The sequence below is a fragment of the Siphateles boraxobius genome, unplaced genomic scaffold, assembly GCF_051911475.1.
Source record: "Siphateles boraxobius isolate OS27281-9 unplaced genomic scaffold, OSU_SipBor_1 12, whole genome shotgun sequence".
NCBI classification, from domain to species: domain Eukaryota; kingdom Metazoa; phylum Chordata; class Actinopteri; order Cypriniformes; family Leuciscidae; genus Siphateles; species Siphateles boraxobius.
The window spans coordinates 36,014,968-36,035,286 of record NW_027508722.1 but is presented as its reverse complement, the minus strand read 5'-3'; the positions used below and the strand labels follow the sequence as shown (position 1 = coordinate 36,035,286).

General features: G+C 37.0%; 3 protein-coding genes across 9 annotated transcripts in view; 1 reads left to right on the top strand and 2 right to left on the bottom strand.

Moving 5' to 3' along the window:
- The window catches only part of LOC143728097 (C-reactive protein-like), a 3,670-nt gene extending 3,276 nt beyond the window's left edge, over positions 1-394 (bottom strand). The window contains exons 1-2 of the mRNA XM_077219341.1: positions 272-394; positions 45-108 (exon numbers count right to left, since the gene is read on the bottom strand). Coding sequence (XP_077075456.1) covers positions 45-96 — 52 coding nt within the window. The 5' untranslated portion in view covers positions 97-108; positions 272-394. The remainder of the gene's footprint in view (positions 1-44; positions 109-271) is intronic.
- The window catches only part of LOC143728070 (C-reactive protein-like), a 19,372-nt gene extending 9,989 nt beyond the window's left edge, over positions 1-9,383 (bottom strand). Inside the window, exon 1 of one of the 2 annotated variants that reach the window (XM_077219339.1) lies at positions 9,273-9,383. The gene's annotated coding sequence lies outside the window, so the exon portion shown is untranslated. Of the gene's footprint in view, positions 1-8,103; positions 8,181-9,272 lie in introns of those variants that run through there. The other variant, XM_077219340.1, reaches the window with a different exon arrangement.
- Positions 1,678-20,319, top strand: plekha4 (pleckstrin homology domain containing A4). 6 transcript variants are annotated; one of them, XM_077219333.1, is made up of 19 exons: positions 1,678-1,825; positions 9,328-9,400; positions 9,487-9,582; positions 10,622-10,694; positions 10,788-10,888; positions 10,962-11,080; positions 11,170-11,379; positions 12,080-12,308; positions 12,390-12,458; positions 12,945-13,013; positions 13,441-13,521; positions 13,613-13,750; positions 14,416-14,514; positions 14,707-14,815; positions 14,902-14,957; positions 16,437-16,838; positions 17,582-17,688; positions 18,050-18,141; positions 18,364-20,319. In XM_077219333.1, the coding sequence occupies exons 1-19, from the start codon at positions 1,785-1,787 to the stop codon at positions 19,293-19,295; spliced, it is 3,096 nt and encodes a 1,031-aa protein (XP_077075448.1). In that variant the 5' UTR covers positions 1,678-1,784; the 3' UTR covers positions 19,296-20,319. The 6 variants fall into 6 exon arrangements, with proteins under 6 accessions (XP_077075448.1, XP_077075452.1, XP_077075453.1 ...); XM_077219337.1 differs by having other exon boundaries at positions 1,712-1,825; positions 18,055-18,141; XM_077219334.1 differs by lacking the exon at positions 1,678-1,825 and adding an exon at positions 5,922-6,040.

Here is a 20,319-nt window from a genome sequence, read left to right as displayed (position 1 = left end):
TGCTCATGCCAATCCGTGAAGCTTAATCATGTAAAATGCGGTACCTTCAGCAGCCGCTGCTGTCAGAGAAAGCAGACAGAAAAATAAAAGCAACATCTTGCTTAAGGTCTGGAGGAAAAAGTTAAAAAGAAAATCTGTTACTCCTTTTAGCAGACAAATTCTTTACGGTTTCATTGTTTTTTAACATTAAATTACAACAGTTTATCACTACTAAGTGTTCAATCACATAAAAGAGACAAAGACACAAAAGGTTCGAGCTACAAATACTTACGATGATCAACAGGTGTTATCAGAGAGAAGATCAGGTCAGATGTTCGTCTCACAGATGGTTGTGACTAGAAGTGTCTCGAGTATTTATATGCAGATTGGGTTGGTTGAGCCCAGATTCATGTATGAGCCTCCCAGTCTTTTTTTTAACCCAGTTTAACCTGTAAAAGGGAAGTTGACGTGTCCTGGAGTGATGCATGCAGTTTTTGAATGTAGTTTTCCGTTTGCAGAATACTGTTATGGATTCATTGAGAGACTATTGTTCAGTTTGTTTAGTTATCATGGAATTTTAGTTTGCATTCATTAGTTTCTGTCTTCCTTTGTTCTTATTTTTAAACTCATTTGTTGCCATGGTCCCTGTCTGTCCAGCTGTGTTAGATTGTTTATCTTGTGTGTATTCACTACTTAAGTTGTACCTTCCTTTCATTCTGTGTCTGGTCACCGTTGGGATAAGTGTGTGTTGCTCTGCCTCTTTGTTGGATTATTATTATTAAAACTTTGTGTTGGAACTCTATTTTTCGTCTGTTTGCCTGCAACAAACCGTGACAACTATATGAAGCATGTACACTTGTATTTGCACTATAGAATAACACCACAGAATTGCAGAAATGCTTGAAGGTCATTTAAATGATGTTTTATTAACAAGGTTCGGGAGGAGCAGGTGCAGATAATTAACCCAATCAGCACAAGTGGAGATCAATCAATAATCAACTCAGGACAAGATAAATAACCGCAGAACCCACCTGTGTTTCTTGACGGTTTATCAGCATCCCACCTCCACCCCATCTCCTCACTTTTAGATCCATCTCTAGTTCCATCTACTCTTACCATCGGGGGGAGTACTCTGGGTTCGGGCAGAAATTCCGAGCTCGGAGACCTCCACCCGGACAGCACGCCAAGTACGCATAACCTTTACCATAGTAATTATATGTAGATGTGAACTCGTGAAATGATGAAAAACAGACAAAATAGCATTTCAGAAATACACACTTCCATAGTATATTCACATACATTTTAACCTAAAATCTTAGCCTTGGGGTTGTTGTTTTATTTAATTGTAATGCTAGCATTTCCCTATAATGACTCATTTTACTAACCAGATCAATACAATCATGTTTTATGTGTTATGACAAATACCTTTCATAGCATATAGAGATATCAAAATCATTTAGTTTGAGACATTTGAGATCTCTTCTGAAACTAGGGGAGACAAATGTCTCCCAGCAAAAAAAAAATTGTCTCCCAATATCTTTTTCTACGATGTAAATCTCATATTTCCGATTCTTTTCCTGGACAGCAATAAGATCGATTTGATTTGTGATTTTTCTGTCCTATACCAGCAGAAATGAAGCTAAATGTCACTTTACAGACATCAGAAGAGAAAATGAGTGCGCGAGCTGAGAGTGAAGTGGAGAAATGAAACAGAGGATTCAGTGTTAAAGGGATGAAAGAGGGATTGAGCCTCCGCAGTGTGTGCCGAGCGCTTGTCTCTCAGAGGGAGAGATGCTGGAAACACCATGACGCTGGAAGTTGCTGTCGGGTACCGAAAACAGACCAGGTACAAGAAATCACTTTATTCTTTTATTTCATCTACTACATTTGATATTGGGTTTCTTTGTGTAGTTTGTAGTTGTTTTGTTGTGCTTGTGTTCTTCTTGTTATTTAATCAATTTACTAAACACTGTTAATGAAAATATTATTTATCATAGTACAGCAATCTTTATGGCTTTATTGTGATAGTTTTTTAAAATCTGAACACCCAAAAAATGTAATAAATGATATTAATAATCAATAAAAAAAAACAGAAGGTTTTATTGGTTAACTTAAGGTTTTAGGTCAGCGTAATTTTTATTCAGCAGGGACACTATAAATGTTTTAAGGTCACTTAAGGTAATTTTAATATGTTACAAAAGATGTATTTTTCAAATAAATGCTGTTTTTTTAACTTTTTATTGATCAAAGAATCCTGAAAATTAATGCTACACCGTTTCCACAAAAATATGAAGAAGAACAACATTGAGTTCTCAAAATTGATAATAATAAAAAAATGTTTCTTAATCATATTCACAACATGACTGGAACATGACACACAAAAAGTAGTGTCTCTGGCTGTCTGAATTCACTCAAATGTGGAATTCAGTATGAGTGAGTGGTTTCAGACACATGCAAGTGTACAGTAATGACTTTGATGCATATTTTGTCTGATGAGCCTTACAATTTTCATTTTGCTGTCGTCTGTCTGTTTCTATAAGGACTGCTACTGTTGTTGGTCTCTTGCAGCCGAGCTGATGCTTATATCAGTAGCGAGACACCGTCTCAACACAAATATCAGATTTCTTTACTTACAAAATGACAGTAACGACAGTCTGGATCTGAAAAATTATTTGATAGCAAACCAAGAATTGTGAAAACTGATTTCTGCAGCAAACCTCAGCCGTTTTATGAGAGAACTTTTCAACTTTACCACCTACAATAACGTTTTATCCAGACACGGCACAATGACAGTGGCATCGCACCCTTTCCACAAACATTATATGAAACTCTGGTTGTTTTTGTGCCATTCATGCCAATAAATTCATTAAACATCATCAAAACAAGTAACCCCCAACTTGTTTTGATGATGTTTAATGAATTTATTGGCACCCTAACTTTAAGAGGTTATATAGATGAAATTTAAGAACATTCTCTTTCGGGAATGTAAATCGTTCTTTAGAATAATGTAAAGAAAAAGATAAAAATTGTAATGAATGTTTTAATACTAAATATTCTTATCTTTATTTTTAAGTTAGAAAATAATAAAAGAATAAAATTCATCCTAACTGCCTTTTTTTTTTTTTTTCAATAATGTTTCGTCAACCCCTGGTTATGAAATTATATACTGTGCAATAATCCTTACCACAAAACTTTCTAAAGAACTCTTATCTTTACAGTTCACACAAGCTAAAATGTTGTGATCATCCTGTCCAGACCAGCAGTGAGCATTGCTCAATAAGCGACTGTTGTTTCGTTCATGAGGCCTCGAACAGTTCAGGCTTTGTTTTGCACAGACTCTATTTGTATGTGTGCTGCACAACAGACATGATGCAACCATTTCTTAGACACTCACATGCACTCCTACACCTTGAATACTCAGTGTCCACGTCCACATTCTTGCATTATTACTTGACTGTGCTGTACAAATAAAAAACATGCTACAGTAAAACCTTGTTAATAGTTAAAGTATAGGCCTATGTGTTGCTAGTAACTACAAAGCAACACACTCACACCACTTAAAACGCCACAGAAACTCCATAGCAACAGCAACACTGACAACTAGAGCTGCATTAATCTGGATAAATTGACTCACATTTTTTTGTTTCAAACAGAGATCACGATTCTGAACAAACAACCAAACAAAATAACGTCATTTACTAGAGGTTCTGAAAAACATTAATTGCAGCAGTCTATTTGAAATGTTTAATTAATCTGAATTATTTAAAAAACTTAGTTCAAATGAATGATTCAATGACTCACTCATAAATACTTCACTTGTTTAATTACTGGATGAATCAGGGTTTTTGAACGAATCTCTAAAAATGAATGAATCAAAGACAAATACATTAACTGACACAAGTTGTCGCCCTCTGTGGCGTAAAGATGTAATATAAATAATTGTTATTTGAAGCGCCAATTTACATTCAAAACGTGATTCGTTCTATTTTAATCGCTACCATAGACATCAGGGTTTTTATCAGAGCTATAAACTTTTATCCCAGTACTTCTGTGATATGAATTTTTGGAAAACAGAATTAACGATACTGTGATGCTGAAGCTGTTTCGTACCTATAGGCCTACAACATGATAACTGCTTTCTCGGGATCAGTAGGAGCGCAAATGCAGATCTGAATGTTTAATAGACACAGGGGAATCGTCATTTAGGAATGAGATTTCGTGGGCTTTTTTAACGATTAATCGTGCAGTTCTACTCACAAACACTCAACACCACAGAAACTGCATAGCAACGGCATTGCAACACACTCACAACCACACAGAACACCCCAGCAACCGCTTACAGCAACACACTCACAACCACTCAGTACAGCAACCGCTTACAGCAACACACTCACAACCACTCAGTACAGCAACCGCTTACAGCAACACACTCACAACCACTCAGTACAGCAACACACTCACAACCACTCAGTACAGCAACCGCTTACAGCAACACATTAACAACCACTCAGTACAGCAACACACTCACAACCACTCAGTACAGCAACCGCTTACATCAACACACTCACAACCACTCAGTACAGCAACACACTCACAACCACTCAGTACAGCAACCGCTTACAGCATCACACTCACAACCACTCAGTACAGCAACACACTCACAACCACTCAGTACAGCAACACATTCACAACCACTCAGTACAGCAACACACTCACAACCACTCAGTACAGCAACACACTCACAACCACTCAGTACAGCAACACATTCACAACCACTCACTACAGCAACCGCTTACAGCAACACACTCACAACCACTCAGTACAGCAACACACTCACAACCACTCAGTACAGCAACACATTCACAACCACTCAGTACAGCAACACACTCACAACCACTCAGTACAGCAACACATTCACAACCACTCAGTACAGCAACACATTCACAACCACTCAGTACAGCAACACACTCACAACCACTCAGTACAGCAACACACTCACAACCACTCAGTACAGCAACACATTCACAACCACTCAGTACAGCAACACACTCACAACCACTCAGTACAGCAACACATTCACAACCACTCAGTACAGCAACACATTCACAACCACTCAGTACAGCAACACACTCACAACCACTCACTCACAACCACTCAGTACAGCAACACACTCACAACCACTCAGTACAGCAACACATTCACAACCACTCAGTACAGCAACACACTCACAACCACTCACTCACAACCACTCAGTACAGCAGCACACTCTCAACCACTCAGTACAGCAACACACTCACAACCACTCACTCACAACCACTCAGTACAGCAACACACTCTCAACCACTCAGTACAGCAACACACTCACAACCACTCACTCACAACCACTCAGTACAGCAGCACACTCACAACAACTCAGTACAGCAACACACTCACAACCACTCAGTACAGCAACACACTCTCAACCACTCAGTACAGCAACACACTCTCAACCACTCAGTACAGCAACACACTCACAACCACTCACTCACAACCACTCAGTACAGCAACACACTCTCAACCACTCAGTACAGCAACACACTCACAACCACTCACTCACAACAACTCAGTACAGCAACACACTCACAACCACTCAGTACAGCAACCGCTTACAGCAACACACTCACAACCATTCAGTACAGCAACACACTCACAACCACTCAGTACAGCAACACACTCACAACCACTCAGTACAGCAACACACTCACAACCACACAGAACACCCCAGCAACTGTTATATTGACTGTTGCTACCAGAGTTCCTGCAGATCAGCTGCACTGAGCAGCAACAACTGTGATCATTCATTCTTCTAATTCTACTCTCTCTCTCTTTCACGGACTCTGTGAACCCGTCCAGTGGTCAGTCAGGGCAAAACAGCTGTTATGTGTCACTCTAAGTTAAGGGTCACCAGCACCCAGAATAGCATGAAGACAGACTCCTGCAAGACTTCTTGAGCAGTTCGATAAAGTTTGTAAGGATATCGATCATATCTGGAGCGCTTTACTAGCTGAAATCCATGAGCTGGGTTAGTACTACATCTGGTAGTTGAAACTTGCATGTAGTGAGCTTCTGAACTAACACCACATGTTGTGACTTACTATTGATTACTTTGTTCTTTGAATGAGAATGTACTTTTCTATAAGTGGTGTTTGCCAAGTCAAACAACACCATTACTATTTCTTATACTTATGGTTAGGGGCTTGTTGAAATCACTAACCCTAAGCACTGCACAGTGTGCGTTGTCCTGCAGCGTCTGTGCTTCATACATGAATAATTACTCAAATCGTGTGTCTTGAGGAAAGCTTTGTGTGGCTTACGATTTTCACTTGCAAGCAAGATTAATCAGATACTTAGAGGTAGAGTCTTTTGAATTACCATAGCAACAAATTCACAACCTCTCAAAAAACACCCCATCAACTGGATAGCAACACACTAACAACCACTCAAAACACCCCTAGCAACTACTTAGCAACACACTAACAACCACTCAAAATATCCCAGCAACCACATTGAAAATCACTCGAAAACCTCCCAGAACACCTCTGCAACTGCATAGCAACACTAATAATCACAGAGAACATTCTAGTAACCACATAGCAACTGCATACCATAGGAAATCAGGAACACTCACAATCACACAAAACAACCCAGCAACAGCATAGCAACCCACAACCCACACCCAGAAGACCCTAGCATTGAGTATTGCAGAGGAAAGCACCACTCAAATTTTCTTCAAATGTAAAAATCTAGTTTGCATCAGTACAATAGTTCTGTTATTCTGATAAATGAGTAAAGAATGTCAGTGGGCATAAAGGAATGACGTGAATGAAGAAAAAATGGATTGGACTTTCCCAACAATCAGTACACAGTGATGGCAGCAGCAGTTTTCAGAGTTACTAGAGAGGAAAGAGGTCAGTATGGATGAGGTATATGTACACAATAACAGCAAGAGAATAAATGAGTGTAAGACTGTGAGAAGTTGTGTTTCACAAAACGTATTGAGCAACTGTGGCTCAATGTGGCCAGTCATGCCTCGGCAACAATTAGAGTGTGATGGACAAGGCAAATGAATAACAGAAGCTGCATCTCTGAACAATAAATCATGTTTCACACCACACTACACACCAGTCGTGACTTAACTTGAGCCACATTTGCTCAATAAATGACTTAAACCAATTTTTTCTAATTTTTTATTGCCAATGACTATTTTTTATTATTTTATTTTTAAATATAGTTTAATATACTGTTTGGGAAATACATATACGTATTAAAATACATATATTTCATTATAATTCATAACAATTTTTTTTCATAATTAAAGGTGTTTACAAATATTTCTTACTTCATATTTCACAAATCTATAAGCAGATTTCTTTTATTTCTAAGTCTTAAAGTACTTTCAGAAGAATAATTACAATTAATTTTCTGTTTTATAATAGATCAATGTTTATATATGAATAGAATCCTCTCTGTTCATCATATAAAGCATTATGTCTCTTCAGGAGATGAGGTCAGGTTAGAATCTCATCGTTCAGAGTTTAATGAACGATTCCAAACAATAAGCACAAACTGGTCAGTAAAACAGGCAGTGGTCAAACATCAGGTAAAATATGGCTGCGTCCGAAACTGCATACTCGAGTAGGTACTTATTTTGAATACACTTACTTTGCAACCACTATAAAAATTATGTTCTATATAGTATGAATGTGTGTAGTATGAATGTAATACAGACATACTACATCCGCCATTTTGTCATTATCATGTGCCCTAGCAGCGTCAGTTGCATCGCTTTACTGCCATTCACAAATCCACTCCTGTGGCCTCATGGGACAGTAAAGTGTCCATTGTATGCTCCAGAATCTTGCCAGTAGTAGGTCATCTGGGTACTTTTTGGCTACTCTTTAATGAGTAATGTGAATTTAGACACACTTCTTTCGTCACATACTGTTTTTATGAAGTATGCAATATCTTAAAATAGGTCAGTGCCATTGTCTTGTTTCAAGATGCACACCAGTAATGCTTTTTTTTTCTATGACAAGTTTATAAAAGCTAAAAGTGCCCCTATTATGCTATTTTAAATGTTCCTACTTGTGTTTTGGAGGTCTCCTTCAACAGGTTTACATGCATCCAAGGTCAGAAAACCCTTTCTGCTCTGATTGGTCAGATGGCCCAGTCTGTTGTGATTGGTGGAAGCTAAACTCTCATTATCATAACTGAACTTAAGCTCCGGAGGCTCCCTCAGTCCTCAGTGATTGTCCACACTGTAAATTTATACATCAATAATTATTCAAACTTACAGGTTATGATTCTGAGGAATAAGTTGATGCAAATAAACCGAGTACAAATTTTTTAAGCGCAAACGTTTTGCGAATCCTGTGAGATTTGAGATGCAGTCGACAGTCAAATCCCACAAATGAAGAATGGGTCAAGTTGTTTGTGGGCGGACAACATAGAACCTTGACGGCATTATGCAAATGTATTATCGTAGAACTGTAATGCAGTGGGATTCGAAAGACATCTATAGTTTAAAGGGGAACTTGGCAACTCTAGTCATTTCTTCGCTGATTTTCACTTTTGTTGTCGCATGTTTTCTCAGCGAGCTCCCCCTACAGCTGTGGGGTGTATATTTCTCAACACTATCCTAAAAAAACTCACTTGCGGCCCCTCCTCCCCCTTTCTACCGCTGCTCATGTGCATTTGTTATTATCGGAACCGGCCAACTTTTTCGTTCTTATAGCTAACTGGTGTGGCTAACTGGTATTGATGGGGGCGTGTGTGTTTATGTCGAATTGCCTTAAAACGGTTTGTGTTTCTCGCTCGTTCTCGCTTCTCACGAGACTTCTTATTTCCAACTTACCGGGACGTTAGTCCCCATGTTGCAAGGTTGGTTTTCTGCCTGGGAACGCCAGGGGGAGCGGGGAAAGTCCCCATTTTCAACGGAACAGGTTATTTAACCATCCAAATGATTTCTAAACAGTCTTATTAAGTTGAAATAGTTGCCAAGTTCCCCTTTAAGCAGATTCTCTCTTTTGGGAGACAATAACTTTATTTATCGTGCACTTTCGACTTTACAACTTTGCAGAACGTTTACATTCACAAACAGCTACATTACACACTGCATGAGAGGTAATATTCGAAAAACCACAATAGGGGCATTTTAATGTCATTGAACGGGCTTAATCTAAGCCCCGTCTGTGAAACCAGGCCTATGTGACATTTAAATCCAAAACTGTGGTTTAACAGCAAAGTTGGCTAACCTGAACAGCTTGACGTTTAATGACGATTCATTAGGTACATCTCTATTGTCTCTAGGATGGATGATCAGGACAGAGTCAGTCAGGCCTCCAGCAGCGCCACAGTGTCCTTTCTGCCAATCAGAGACAAGGTGAATTACATATTTTTACACAAACACAGGTAGAATGTTTCAAACCCAATGACACAGTAACAGCTTGTTTGATTATATATGTGCAGTGTCACGACAAAGTGCAGACGTTTGGAAAGAGATGTCAAGCGGCAAAAAGAGACCCCAACTGCCCTGTGGTGATCAGAGGATGGCTGTACAAGAGGGTAACGTTTAGTGCACAATACTGAGCATTGGTGTAAGATCTTGGAGAAGTACTTTACAAATGTCTTAAAACATGTTTTAGGTTTTACTTTAAAGCTGCTGTCCGTGACTTTTAGCGCTCTAGTCTGTTAATAAACAAAACTGCATACGTGTGTCTTGGAAGAACATTGTAGCGGGACCTACTTCTCTCTGTTTATGTCTATGACGAGTCACACATGTACTGGACTACTCCTCAGTGGTCCGTAAATAAACACTTATTATAGGTGTACCGTAGTGATTCGGGATAAGATAAAAACCCGGTTTGGAAAATGGATTCATGATGCACTTGTTCATTGTATAAATATTGTACATTTTGAACACAATTTTTTTTAAATTCTTTAAATACCAAGTTCTTATGTCATAAATGTAGTATTTGTATTCACATTGATTTCGTACAGGATGAAAAAATTTAGCCTACTACATTTTTTTCCAACAAAATCTTTGATATAATGACCCTGATATATCTTTCTTGCACCTTGAATACATTTGAGTGTAAATGTAACATTGGTTTCATTTATTTAACATTTTTCAAGTTAAAAAATATTGTAGCCAGTGTTGTTATTGTAAACTAAAACGTTTGGTGATAGATTTGGGGAATTTAAAATGAAGCAGAAATAAAATACAATTAAATATCAGTTGAAAAACTTGAAACTCAAATAAACAAGAAATAAGTTAAAATTACCTTAACTAAGACTAAAGCTATATAGAAAAAATAATACTAAAATAACAAACATAATTTATTTTTAAAGCATAAAAAGATCAAATCATCTGATATTTTTAGAGATTTTTTACCTTGAGAGTCTGCAGGGGTCTTTGTGATGTCATTTCCCATTTTATGTTTTACCTCCTACACATTTTTTACTTTAAGCCCCACAAAAATATATAAAATACAGATTCAGAAATTTAAACCTTGGTCACCTTAAAAGTGTAACTGCATTTTAAATACATCAAGGTTATATTTATCAGAGATGTGTGTGTGATCATAAATATCTCTTTCTATAGGATAGCAATGGACTGAAATTATGGAAAAGAAGATGGTTTGTCCTCTCTAATTTCTGCCTGTATTATTATAAAGGTAAAACAATGTTATTGTTTTATATATAAATGATCTAAGTGCATTCATTTTCCATTTAAAAAAAGACTTATTCCCTGAAATGACTTCCTCCAGACAGCCGTGAGGAGTCTGTTCTGGGCAGTATTCCTCTTCCCAGCTACAGGATCTTGTACTGCTCACCTAGAGAGTGCAAGAACCGCAAGTATGCATTCAAGGTGAGCGTGAACGTCCCCTTAAACCTAACAATACAGTACATACCTTTTATTCTCACTGTAAACGTGCATTTAGGTGGTTCATCAGGGGATGCGGCCGTACATCATGAGCGCTGAGACCCAGGAGGACATGTTGGGCTGGGTCAGGGCTCTCAGCCAATCAGCAAGCATGGAGGCTGATGACATGATCAACAGGTGAACCTCAAACTTCTTTTCAATTTTGTCCATTTTTATGGATTCTATATTACACCCTTATAATACACCCTACTGTTTTTCTTCTTTAGACGCTGTGCCAGTTTTCAGGACTTCACTCAGATGGGAGATAATGCGGAAACAATGGAGCTCCAGCACATGACCTCGTTTCCAGAAAGAAACGCCCAGACCGCAACAAAACTGACCAGGGTGCAGACAGAACCGACTCTACTGGATCACGAGACGACGGGAATTAAAATGAAGACGCCAGAACTGAGAGGAAGACATGAGAGCAGACCAAAGTAAATTATCTGAAATGCTTCACAATTAAACTGTATGAATGACCTTTAAAGGGTCTTGATGACTTTTTCTCCTTCAGTAAATTGTCTTTAACTTGCTATAAAGGGACCATAACTTACACTTTTCAAGCATTTTTTAAGTTACTTAAGGTCCATTAAGGCTTCTTGTGGCGTAACAGTCGTAATTTTTTTTAATAAATGACTTGTTCAACCTAATTCTGAATTAAACAGGCTGTTTTTGCTAATGTATTCATAAGAAATCATGTACATAGATCAGTGTTTCTCAACTGGAAGTGCAACCTAAAAGTATGAGTCCGGTCTGATGGGCCTTGAACAGCAGGGAAAAACAATGCAAAATACAATTCATAAAATGCAACCAGGCTTATTGAATATTATTGGGTCTATGCACTTCATGGTAATTCATTTTAATTATTTTTTTTTTGGTTGATATTGTGTTGGGACACCACTTGATATCCAATTTAAAATCTAGGCCATTAAGCAAAACCAGTTGAGAACCACTAATCTAAATCTGTAAAGACGTGGGATGAGTGAACATGCTTTAATATCTTCCATTTGGTCCGTCCCATCCTTCAATAACAGTCTCTTTGCAATCCAAGCAATACATTGTGACAGATTTTCAGAACAATCCATGCAGAAATGCCACTTAAATAGTTAAGATCAGCTCTCTTTTTCTCTCTATCAGCATGGCTGAAGCGAATGAGCACTCTCCAAGTTTTGTAAATGCAGATGAGGAACATCTTTCCTTCCACCATCCGAAAGTATCCTTCAAGCAGCCTCCATTTCCCAGAGATCAGTACGGGTCGCCATGTCACGGCACCATGGGCAGAGCGGACGTTTGGCCCTATGATAACTGCTCAAGCGCCCCGCTGTCACCATACATCTACACAGAGAGAGGACATGTGCCCGATCAGGTGAAAATAGAGAACATAATGTGCCAATACGGTCATATATTTAAAATACACACTTTCTTTAACTGTCTGTCTGGGTTTCAGCCTGAGTTTCCATGTTCTGTGTGCTACTCTTCCAACTACCACACGGCTGAACACATGGCAATGTGCAAGGTAAGACAAACCTGTGATCTGTGATGTTATGAACCTTTCAAAGTGAATTTTCCATGCAATACAGCACATACTGTACAGATCGGTTCTTTTAAACAATTCAATACATTACATTTCAATGAAACAGTTCAAAAGAACACTTCTTAATATTATCACATGGTCTCTGACAACCCTTTGTGACATATTACATGCTCTAAAATATTCTATTAATTTAATTGAGCAATTTAAAATTAAAATAAATCTGAATTTTGTAATAAACATTTTCCTCAGTATGTTTTTTTTAGGGTTTATGCTGTTTAAGTCAATTGCTTTTCAGATCACACATCTATTTCAAGCTGGTAGATGTTAAGCATCTTCAATATAAAAATGTATGTAGTCTATGTAATGTATGTAATCTACTTTTGAATGGCTGTCACTGGAGAGAAAAAATAATATGGCATATTGATTATGTAATTATGACTAATCAGATTTAATTTTATTTGGTTCCAGGCAGGTAAACCAGACATCCTAATGGAGAGAGAAATTCAGCCAATTAGAGATTTGGAAAACGATACAGATGTGAGTGCACTGTAGTGTGTGTGTGTCTGTGTGTGTGTGTTTGTGTGTGTGTGAGAGAGAGATTTTGATATTTTAATATTTTCTTTGGAGGAAAACTATAGGCATAATTATAAAATGACGTAATAATGTAATTGAAAAAATCTAAAATTTAAGTAGTTGTTACTGAATTCAACACAATGTTACAGCAAGCATAATCATGACAGGCCATTGTTTACATTATACGTTGTATTACTTTTTATTTTATGTAGCTACTGTTCTGATCACTGTTATGTTTGCAACATCAAACGTCCCTAAGAGTTTCAAATATTAAGAAAATATTCGAGAACTTCTTAAGAAATACACTCAGGAACATTCTTACAAACCCCTTAACTGTGGATCTGACCCGCTGAGCTTCTGTCGGCATTGTCGTCCTCCTCCTGTCCTTCAGGTGGTTCTCACTCGTCTGTGTGGATGTGATAAACTGCTGCAGTCCGTCTCTATGCAGCTGGCTCAGTTACAGGCAGATAAGGTCTATCACACAAACAGATAACACACACTCAAATAATGCATGCATAAAAACACAACACCAATATTCCTGCCTACTCTGTCCCTTTCTTTAGAAAAGCATTGAGTATGCTCTAGAAATTAAATGGTTGGTGAGGGAAGATGGACTACCTGGAGAGCAGGAGGTATCCCAGAAGGCTTTGCTTCAGGAAGAGCTGGTTACACTCAGAGCCAGAATATGTGATTTGTCATCGGTACAGTATTACTCGCCTGTGATTTAATTAAATAAATGTATGCGCTGCATGTTTCAGAGTGAAGGGCGGCACTGTGATCTTACAGCGTCTCGGTTTATAGTAAACAAACTCCATCTGCATTTGCTCTGAGTTTCAGTAGATTTAATGTGCATTTGTGAATGCAAAAAGACCAGCCATCTTCATATACTTGTAATCAGAAGCACTTTTCAACAAAAGAGGAGCTTTAAGGGTTTTCAGTCAAAATAGAAGGTCAATGGTTTAACGTTTTAAAATCAAGAAATTAAGACAGCCATTAAGTATTAGTATTGTAATTTTACAATTGTAATGTATTATATATAATATATAAAATTATATATTTTACGGTGACGTTACAAAGGTAATAAAGTTTTTATTTATTATTACTTTATAGCCATATTGATATATAATAATTATGCAGCCCTAAAAACAAGCAAGCAAACCTAGATATTTTTAAAGTCACTTTTTAAATCACAATTGCAATTTTTATCTGAAAAATCGCAATTTGATTTTTCCGCACATTGTGCAGCCTTTGTGTGAGCAAATGAAATGCCAGTATAAAAAATATCAACCAATTCATCTGTTTTCGTGCTGTGTTTGTCACAGTAGTACATCCTATTAATGCATTAATAATCACCTCTCTTCATCAGGAGCTGGACATTTTGTGGAGTGATTATGAACGGATGGAAAGCGAGCTGTCGGTTTTCCATTCTCATCTCCAACACATCCTCCACTTCGGGACACCGCAGGTAATGCCATGTTTGAGGCAGATCACCTGATGCTCTGCTCCCATTAACGTTCACCATCAGTATACAGAAACACCTATACTGTAACAGTTTAGAATAATGTTTAAAGATCTTGTAAGTGACTTTAGATTGCTAAATGACTACTTACAGATTTCTGAATGATTAAAAAAAAAGTTTAAATCCAAATAACCCCAGGAGCAGATTCAGGCGCAGAGGCAGCTCTGGATGATGGAGGATATCTTGTGTGGTTTGAGGGTGAACAAGAACCGCTTTATGGCCTTACTGGGTCTCCAGACACAGGGGGGTGAGTAAATGTATCGGTCTGTGTCAATGTTCATTTATTTAAGTAGCCTACGTATATGTAAATCGTTTTCTCTTTCTATCCTTCAGTTCCTCAGCCAAAACCTGTTCCCTACTTTGAGGGCGAGTTAGGAGGCCTCAACATGGTAATACTCCATTTTCAGGAGGTTAAACACAACTTTATCACATCGGACCGCAAGTGCACATGAAGTGAGCCATTTGGGACAGAGCCAACAGTTACCTTAAATAACCAATTTTCAGTAAAAATGTTACTTTCAGTAGTTTAGTGATTGTAAATCTTAGAATTGAAACAGCAAACTTCCGTTTACCAGCAGATTTACATCAATGTGTGATTAAGCGTCTTGCTTAAATGCACAATTATGATAGATTGCAAATTTTTAACCTAAAACTTATCAGCTACTTTAACTTTAGCCAATTGACTATTTGGGCTGGGTATCACCAACCACAACAGAATAACTGGATCATGATTAAAAAAAAACAGTGGCTAACACATGAGAGAGTGTATCATCGGCATCAATCTCTTCAAGAAGAAATTCATAGAAACAGAGTTTCTGAATAAAAAGGGTGACTGGAAATTATATGAATGAACACGTAAATAAAAAAAAAATAGATGTAGAAGTATCATTAAAAAAAATAGCCATTTTACAGTAGCCATTTTTTATAGTCATATTTTTAAAAATACAGCAGAAAACGATTAACTTTTACTAACAGCAGGAGAAGAACATTTAAGTCAGAAGTTTTAATACTGGTGTCAAAGAACCCCTATAAGGCCACAAGGGGGAGCTTGGGTCCATGACAAATCTGAGCAAAATAAATAAAATGTTACAGGGATTTTAAAGTTAATGTCAACTTTAGAAAATTGTAATAAATATTAAAGGGGCTGTTTATAAGAATCGTTTTTTTTTTATTGCCAATGTGTTAATAGCTTGTAATGAATCTTAAAAAACAAGACCTTCCAAGGGTAGAAAAAACTACTGTAAACTTAATGGATCGCAAAGAGTTTCTAAATTATAATTTACTCATTTCATTTCATACAATGATGATATAAAATAATCTAATTTTGGAAAAATCTCTACAAATCAAATTATATTATAATTATTAATTATAATATAAATTATATATTATAATTATAAATTATATTTTACAAATATTATAAGTATTATTTTTGTAGAGAAAAATCTCTACAAATCAAATTATATTATAATTATTAATTATAATATAAATTATATATTATAATTATAAATTATATTTTACAAATATTATAAGTATTATTTTTGTAGAGAAAAATCTCTACAAATCACACTTATTTTTTCACACATTATAAACTTCGATACCATTATAATCACACACATATATACATACACATATATATACACATACATTTACACACATATACATTTTATTAATATATATACACATTTTATATACATACATATATATACATTATATATATATTATATATATAAAGGGTCCCTCACAAAGGGGTCATATTTAGGGGTCCTTGGCATTAAAAAGTTTGATTTAAAAGATGTGTAGGCTAGTTAGCTAAACATTCTGCTGTGTCAGTTTAAACATGATATTTTTCTCTTTCTCTGATGTAAAAGGAGTGTGTGACTGAAGCAGAGCAGAAGGACTACATGAAGATTCACCAGAGTTATAAGAGTTGGACCCAAGAGAGCCCTGCCAATGACAGCAGGCCGAGTGTTGAACACGACGTCCCACACGAACCGCTGCGTCTGACCCGCGTCGTGACCTCTACCCTTCCGACCTCGCTAATCGCTGAGCGCATTTTTGTGGACGACCCCTATCCTAAGCAAATCCCCCTGCAGTCAGGACTGAGGAACAGCCAGAGGAAACCCAGCAGAACGATGCATGAGACGGCCGACAGGAACAGACACTTACACTGGGCCGACGGACCGCAAGAGATGTTGCAGAAGAAACCGCCTCAAAATCCCAGAGAGAAGGCACTGGCTGATAGAAAGGTCTGGACACACCATCAGCAGGAGGTGACATTTAATATTTAAATACTGTTCACTTTTCCAACAATTTTCCTGTTGCGCAGAGAAACCTCCCATTATGATTTTAAGAAAAATATCTAATTAATGGTTCAGACATTCATAATCTTATTTTTAAGGTATATTTTTGAAAGTAATTTTAATCATAATGTTTTTCTTCATAATATTATACACTACTGTTCCAAAGTTTAGAATTTAATACTTTTATTTAGCATATGCACATGAAACTGATCACAGTAAAGACTTTTATAATGTTACAAAAAGTTTACATTTCAAGTAAAAGCTGTTCTTTTGAACTTTATATTCATCAGATAATCCTAAATAACATATTATAATTTCCAAAAATAAGCAGCACAACTGTTTTCAACACTGATAATAATTAAAAATGTTTCTTGAGCAGCAAATCATCATATTAAAATGATTTCTGAAGGATCATGTGACACTGAAGACTGAAGTAATGATGATGAAAATTCAGCTTTGATCACAGGAATAAATTACATTTTAAAATATGTTACAATAGAAAACCTATTTTACATTGTAATTCTGCACCATACCATACAACATCCAAAAGTCATTAAACTGTGGCTGGATTGATCACCATGTTGAAAGAGCCATTGACATTAATATGGTCAGATGGTAGAAATAACCCACAGCCTGCTGGGAAACTAATGACTGAGTGCAATCATAATACATACGGATGATTATATGCACGTGTGCATGAATGCATGTTACAGCTCGAGCCTGAAGCCTTGTGCCTTACAAACTCTGAGTCTGACTGCGACGCTGCCATGAAACGCCACACTAAACTTAGACGAGCGGATAAAAGAGACAGAAGTATGAGGTATGGATATTTACACCATCTTCTACACACATGAACAATTCTGTCAGTGACAAAAAAATAATAATATTGACAGTTATTAAAGATATATTTCATGGATACAAATACATGCTTTGCTTCCACTATGCATGGTTTCAAAATTGCACTTAATCTTTCATTTCTCTGAGCACTGTATATTGTGCATGTATTAGGTTTTCCATGTCTTTACACCATGTTTAATTCAGTCTGAGTTTTGTTTTAAATTAGCCGAACAGCTTTTCTATTCCACCGCTGTCTTTCACTCTTAAACATTCAGTCATTCTTTTTGACACTATATTCGTCTTAAAAGTATTCTTCTCCATCGCTCTGTCTCTTATTCTTTTAGTGCAGCCAGAGAGCACTTCATAGACGACATTCATCCCTTGAAACTTATTACAGCCAGTGAAAAAGAGACAGATGTCCAGAAATACACACCAGGTTACATTTGTTTTGCACTCACTCTACATACAGTCATGCACATACTGTATGCATTGTATGGTATAAAATATTTTGATATAATTTAAGAACAATTAGTGTTAATTAAACCACAAAACTCTAAATAATACACATGCATAGCCTTTGTAAATAATAAAATAATTTCATTTTAATGTATATGGATGTGTAAAATAATGATCTAGTCATGTTTCTCTTCTTTTCCAGATTCTGCTGTTGTACACTTGAGCAACGGCTACAGCAGTGATAGACGCAAATTTAAAAGCCACAACAGAGAGTCGGCCAACCCAATAACGCCACAATGTGATGACGGAAATGTGCACAATGAAATAAAGGACAAAACAGCACAAAAATCATCTTGCAATGATATCATCGTCATAGAAAGCCACTCCATCAATCATATTTCAACTCTTACGGTGTTTAAGGGACATCAGGGAAACAATCAAACACACAAACCTCATAAAAAGAACAGAAGTTCTGACCGACAAAAGTTGTCAGTCTCCGCTAATGTGAAATCTGAGTGCTTTCTGTCAAATAACCGACGGTGCGACTTAGTCCAGGTCTACGTTCACGACGCAAAACCTCAAGCATCCCTTTCTTTAGTGGAAAATCAACAACCAAACCAGGGAACCAATCAAACGCCTGACAACCCAGTTAGAGGAGACTGTGGGCGGAGCCAAAGTCCCACAACAACATTCGAAATGGCATATATTGGCCAAACAAATGGAAAAAGCTGCACTGACCTTAAAGAAATGCCCGATCAACCACCAGACGCTCAGCCAATCACAACATCTGACAATCAATTGATGTCCAACTCTGAGCAATCCAAACCAGAGCTGTGCATTTATGAGGAAATCCAGTTTAGCTCGCCCAGATCAGGAGATGCTGATGAGAATCAGAGGGATCAAACCAGTGGAGATGAATCACGACCATCAAACCTCACCGTAAATGAGTCTGGACCGTCTCACACTGAGGTCAATGGGGAGTACAGTACAAGAACAAGTCGAACAGGAAGTGATGTCACATGCAAGAGAGGGAAAGAGCAGAAAGTCTACAGCTCTGTCATGAAGAGCTCAGTAATAAATCATCTTGTGCAGGACTGCAGGCCGCGGATAACCGTGGTCAGCACAAGCCTGTAGATATGAGTGTTTTTAGTGAGTGTGAGGGACAGAGGCAGTCAGACACAAAAGAGTAGGAATGTCAGAAGTGGATAGATAGTGAATGATACGATAAAAGGATTAAATAGGAAATTAAATTCTCTTTACCTTCAGAACAGCTTCAATCCTTCATGAAATATAATCATATCATGCTGATCTGTGTGTATCAATGCACCAAGAAAAGCGTCCTGTCTGATTAGGGATGCAGAAAACTAAATTGCAAGTGAAACCCATGAACTGTAGTTTTATTTGAGAATGGGTCATATATACTGCAGATTAAACACTGTGATCATTTATGTGTCATTTAGCAACTATGAATTTTTTATTTTTATATGTACATGCACATTAATCTCCTGATTATAATACATCTGAATGCATACAAACTCTTGAGGATTTTAACTGACCTGCAAATTTTAATTACATTTCTACATGAGTATTAATCATTTATCAACTTTGTGAGTTGTGAGACCAATTATAGTCTAATATAGCAAACCCAACACATCTGTGGCTTATTAATTCAGTAGCTTTCTGTGGTTTTTCCAAGTCGGACACGTTTCTGGATCAACATCCTTGTTTGTATTAGATCTTTGCAATAAACAGTTTGATTTTAGGGTTATGACAAGAAACATTTGTGTGGCTTCTTTTTGAAAGCCCATTTCTGCAACAAAAAAATCTTAAAATGTGACATCATAATTTTGAATTTTTATGTCATAATTTCGATTTAGCATAATTATGACTTACCAAACCATTATTTTATTTTTTTATCTTATGTGGCAGGTTTCCATAGTTTCCTCTAGTTAAAGGTTGAGACTGTTTGTCTGACAGGATTTTTGGTCCAGCAGCAAATAAAAGATGTTGAACCAGGAACATGTTCTGCGTGGCAAAAGTCATAGTCATCATGCCTAATGAACATGTTTGAGGTTTATTGATGTTAATAAAAAACGTGTTAAGTGATGTTATTTTGGTTGTTATCGAATTAAACCATCTCATGTTTGAACCTACAAAA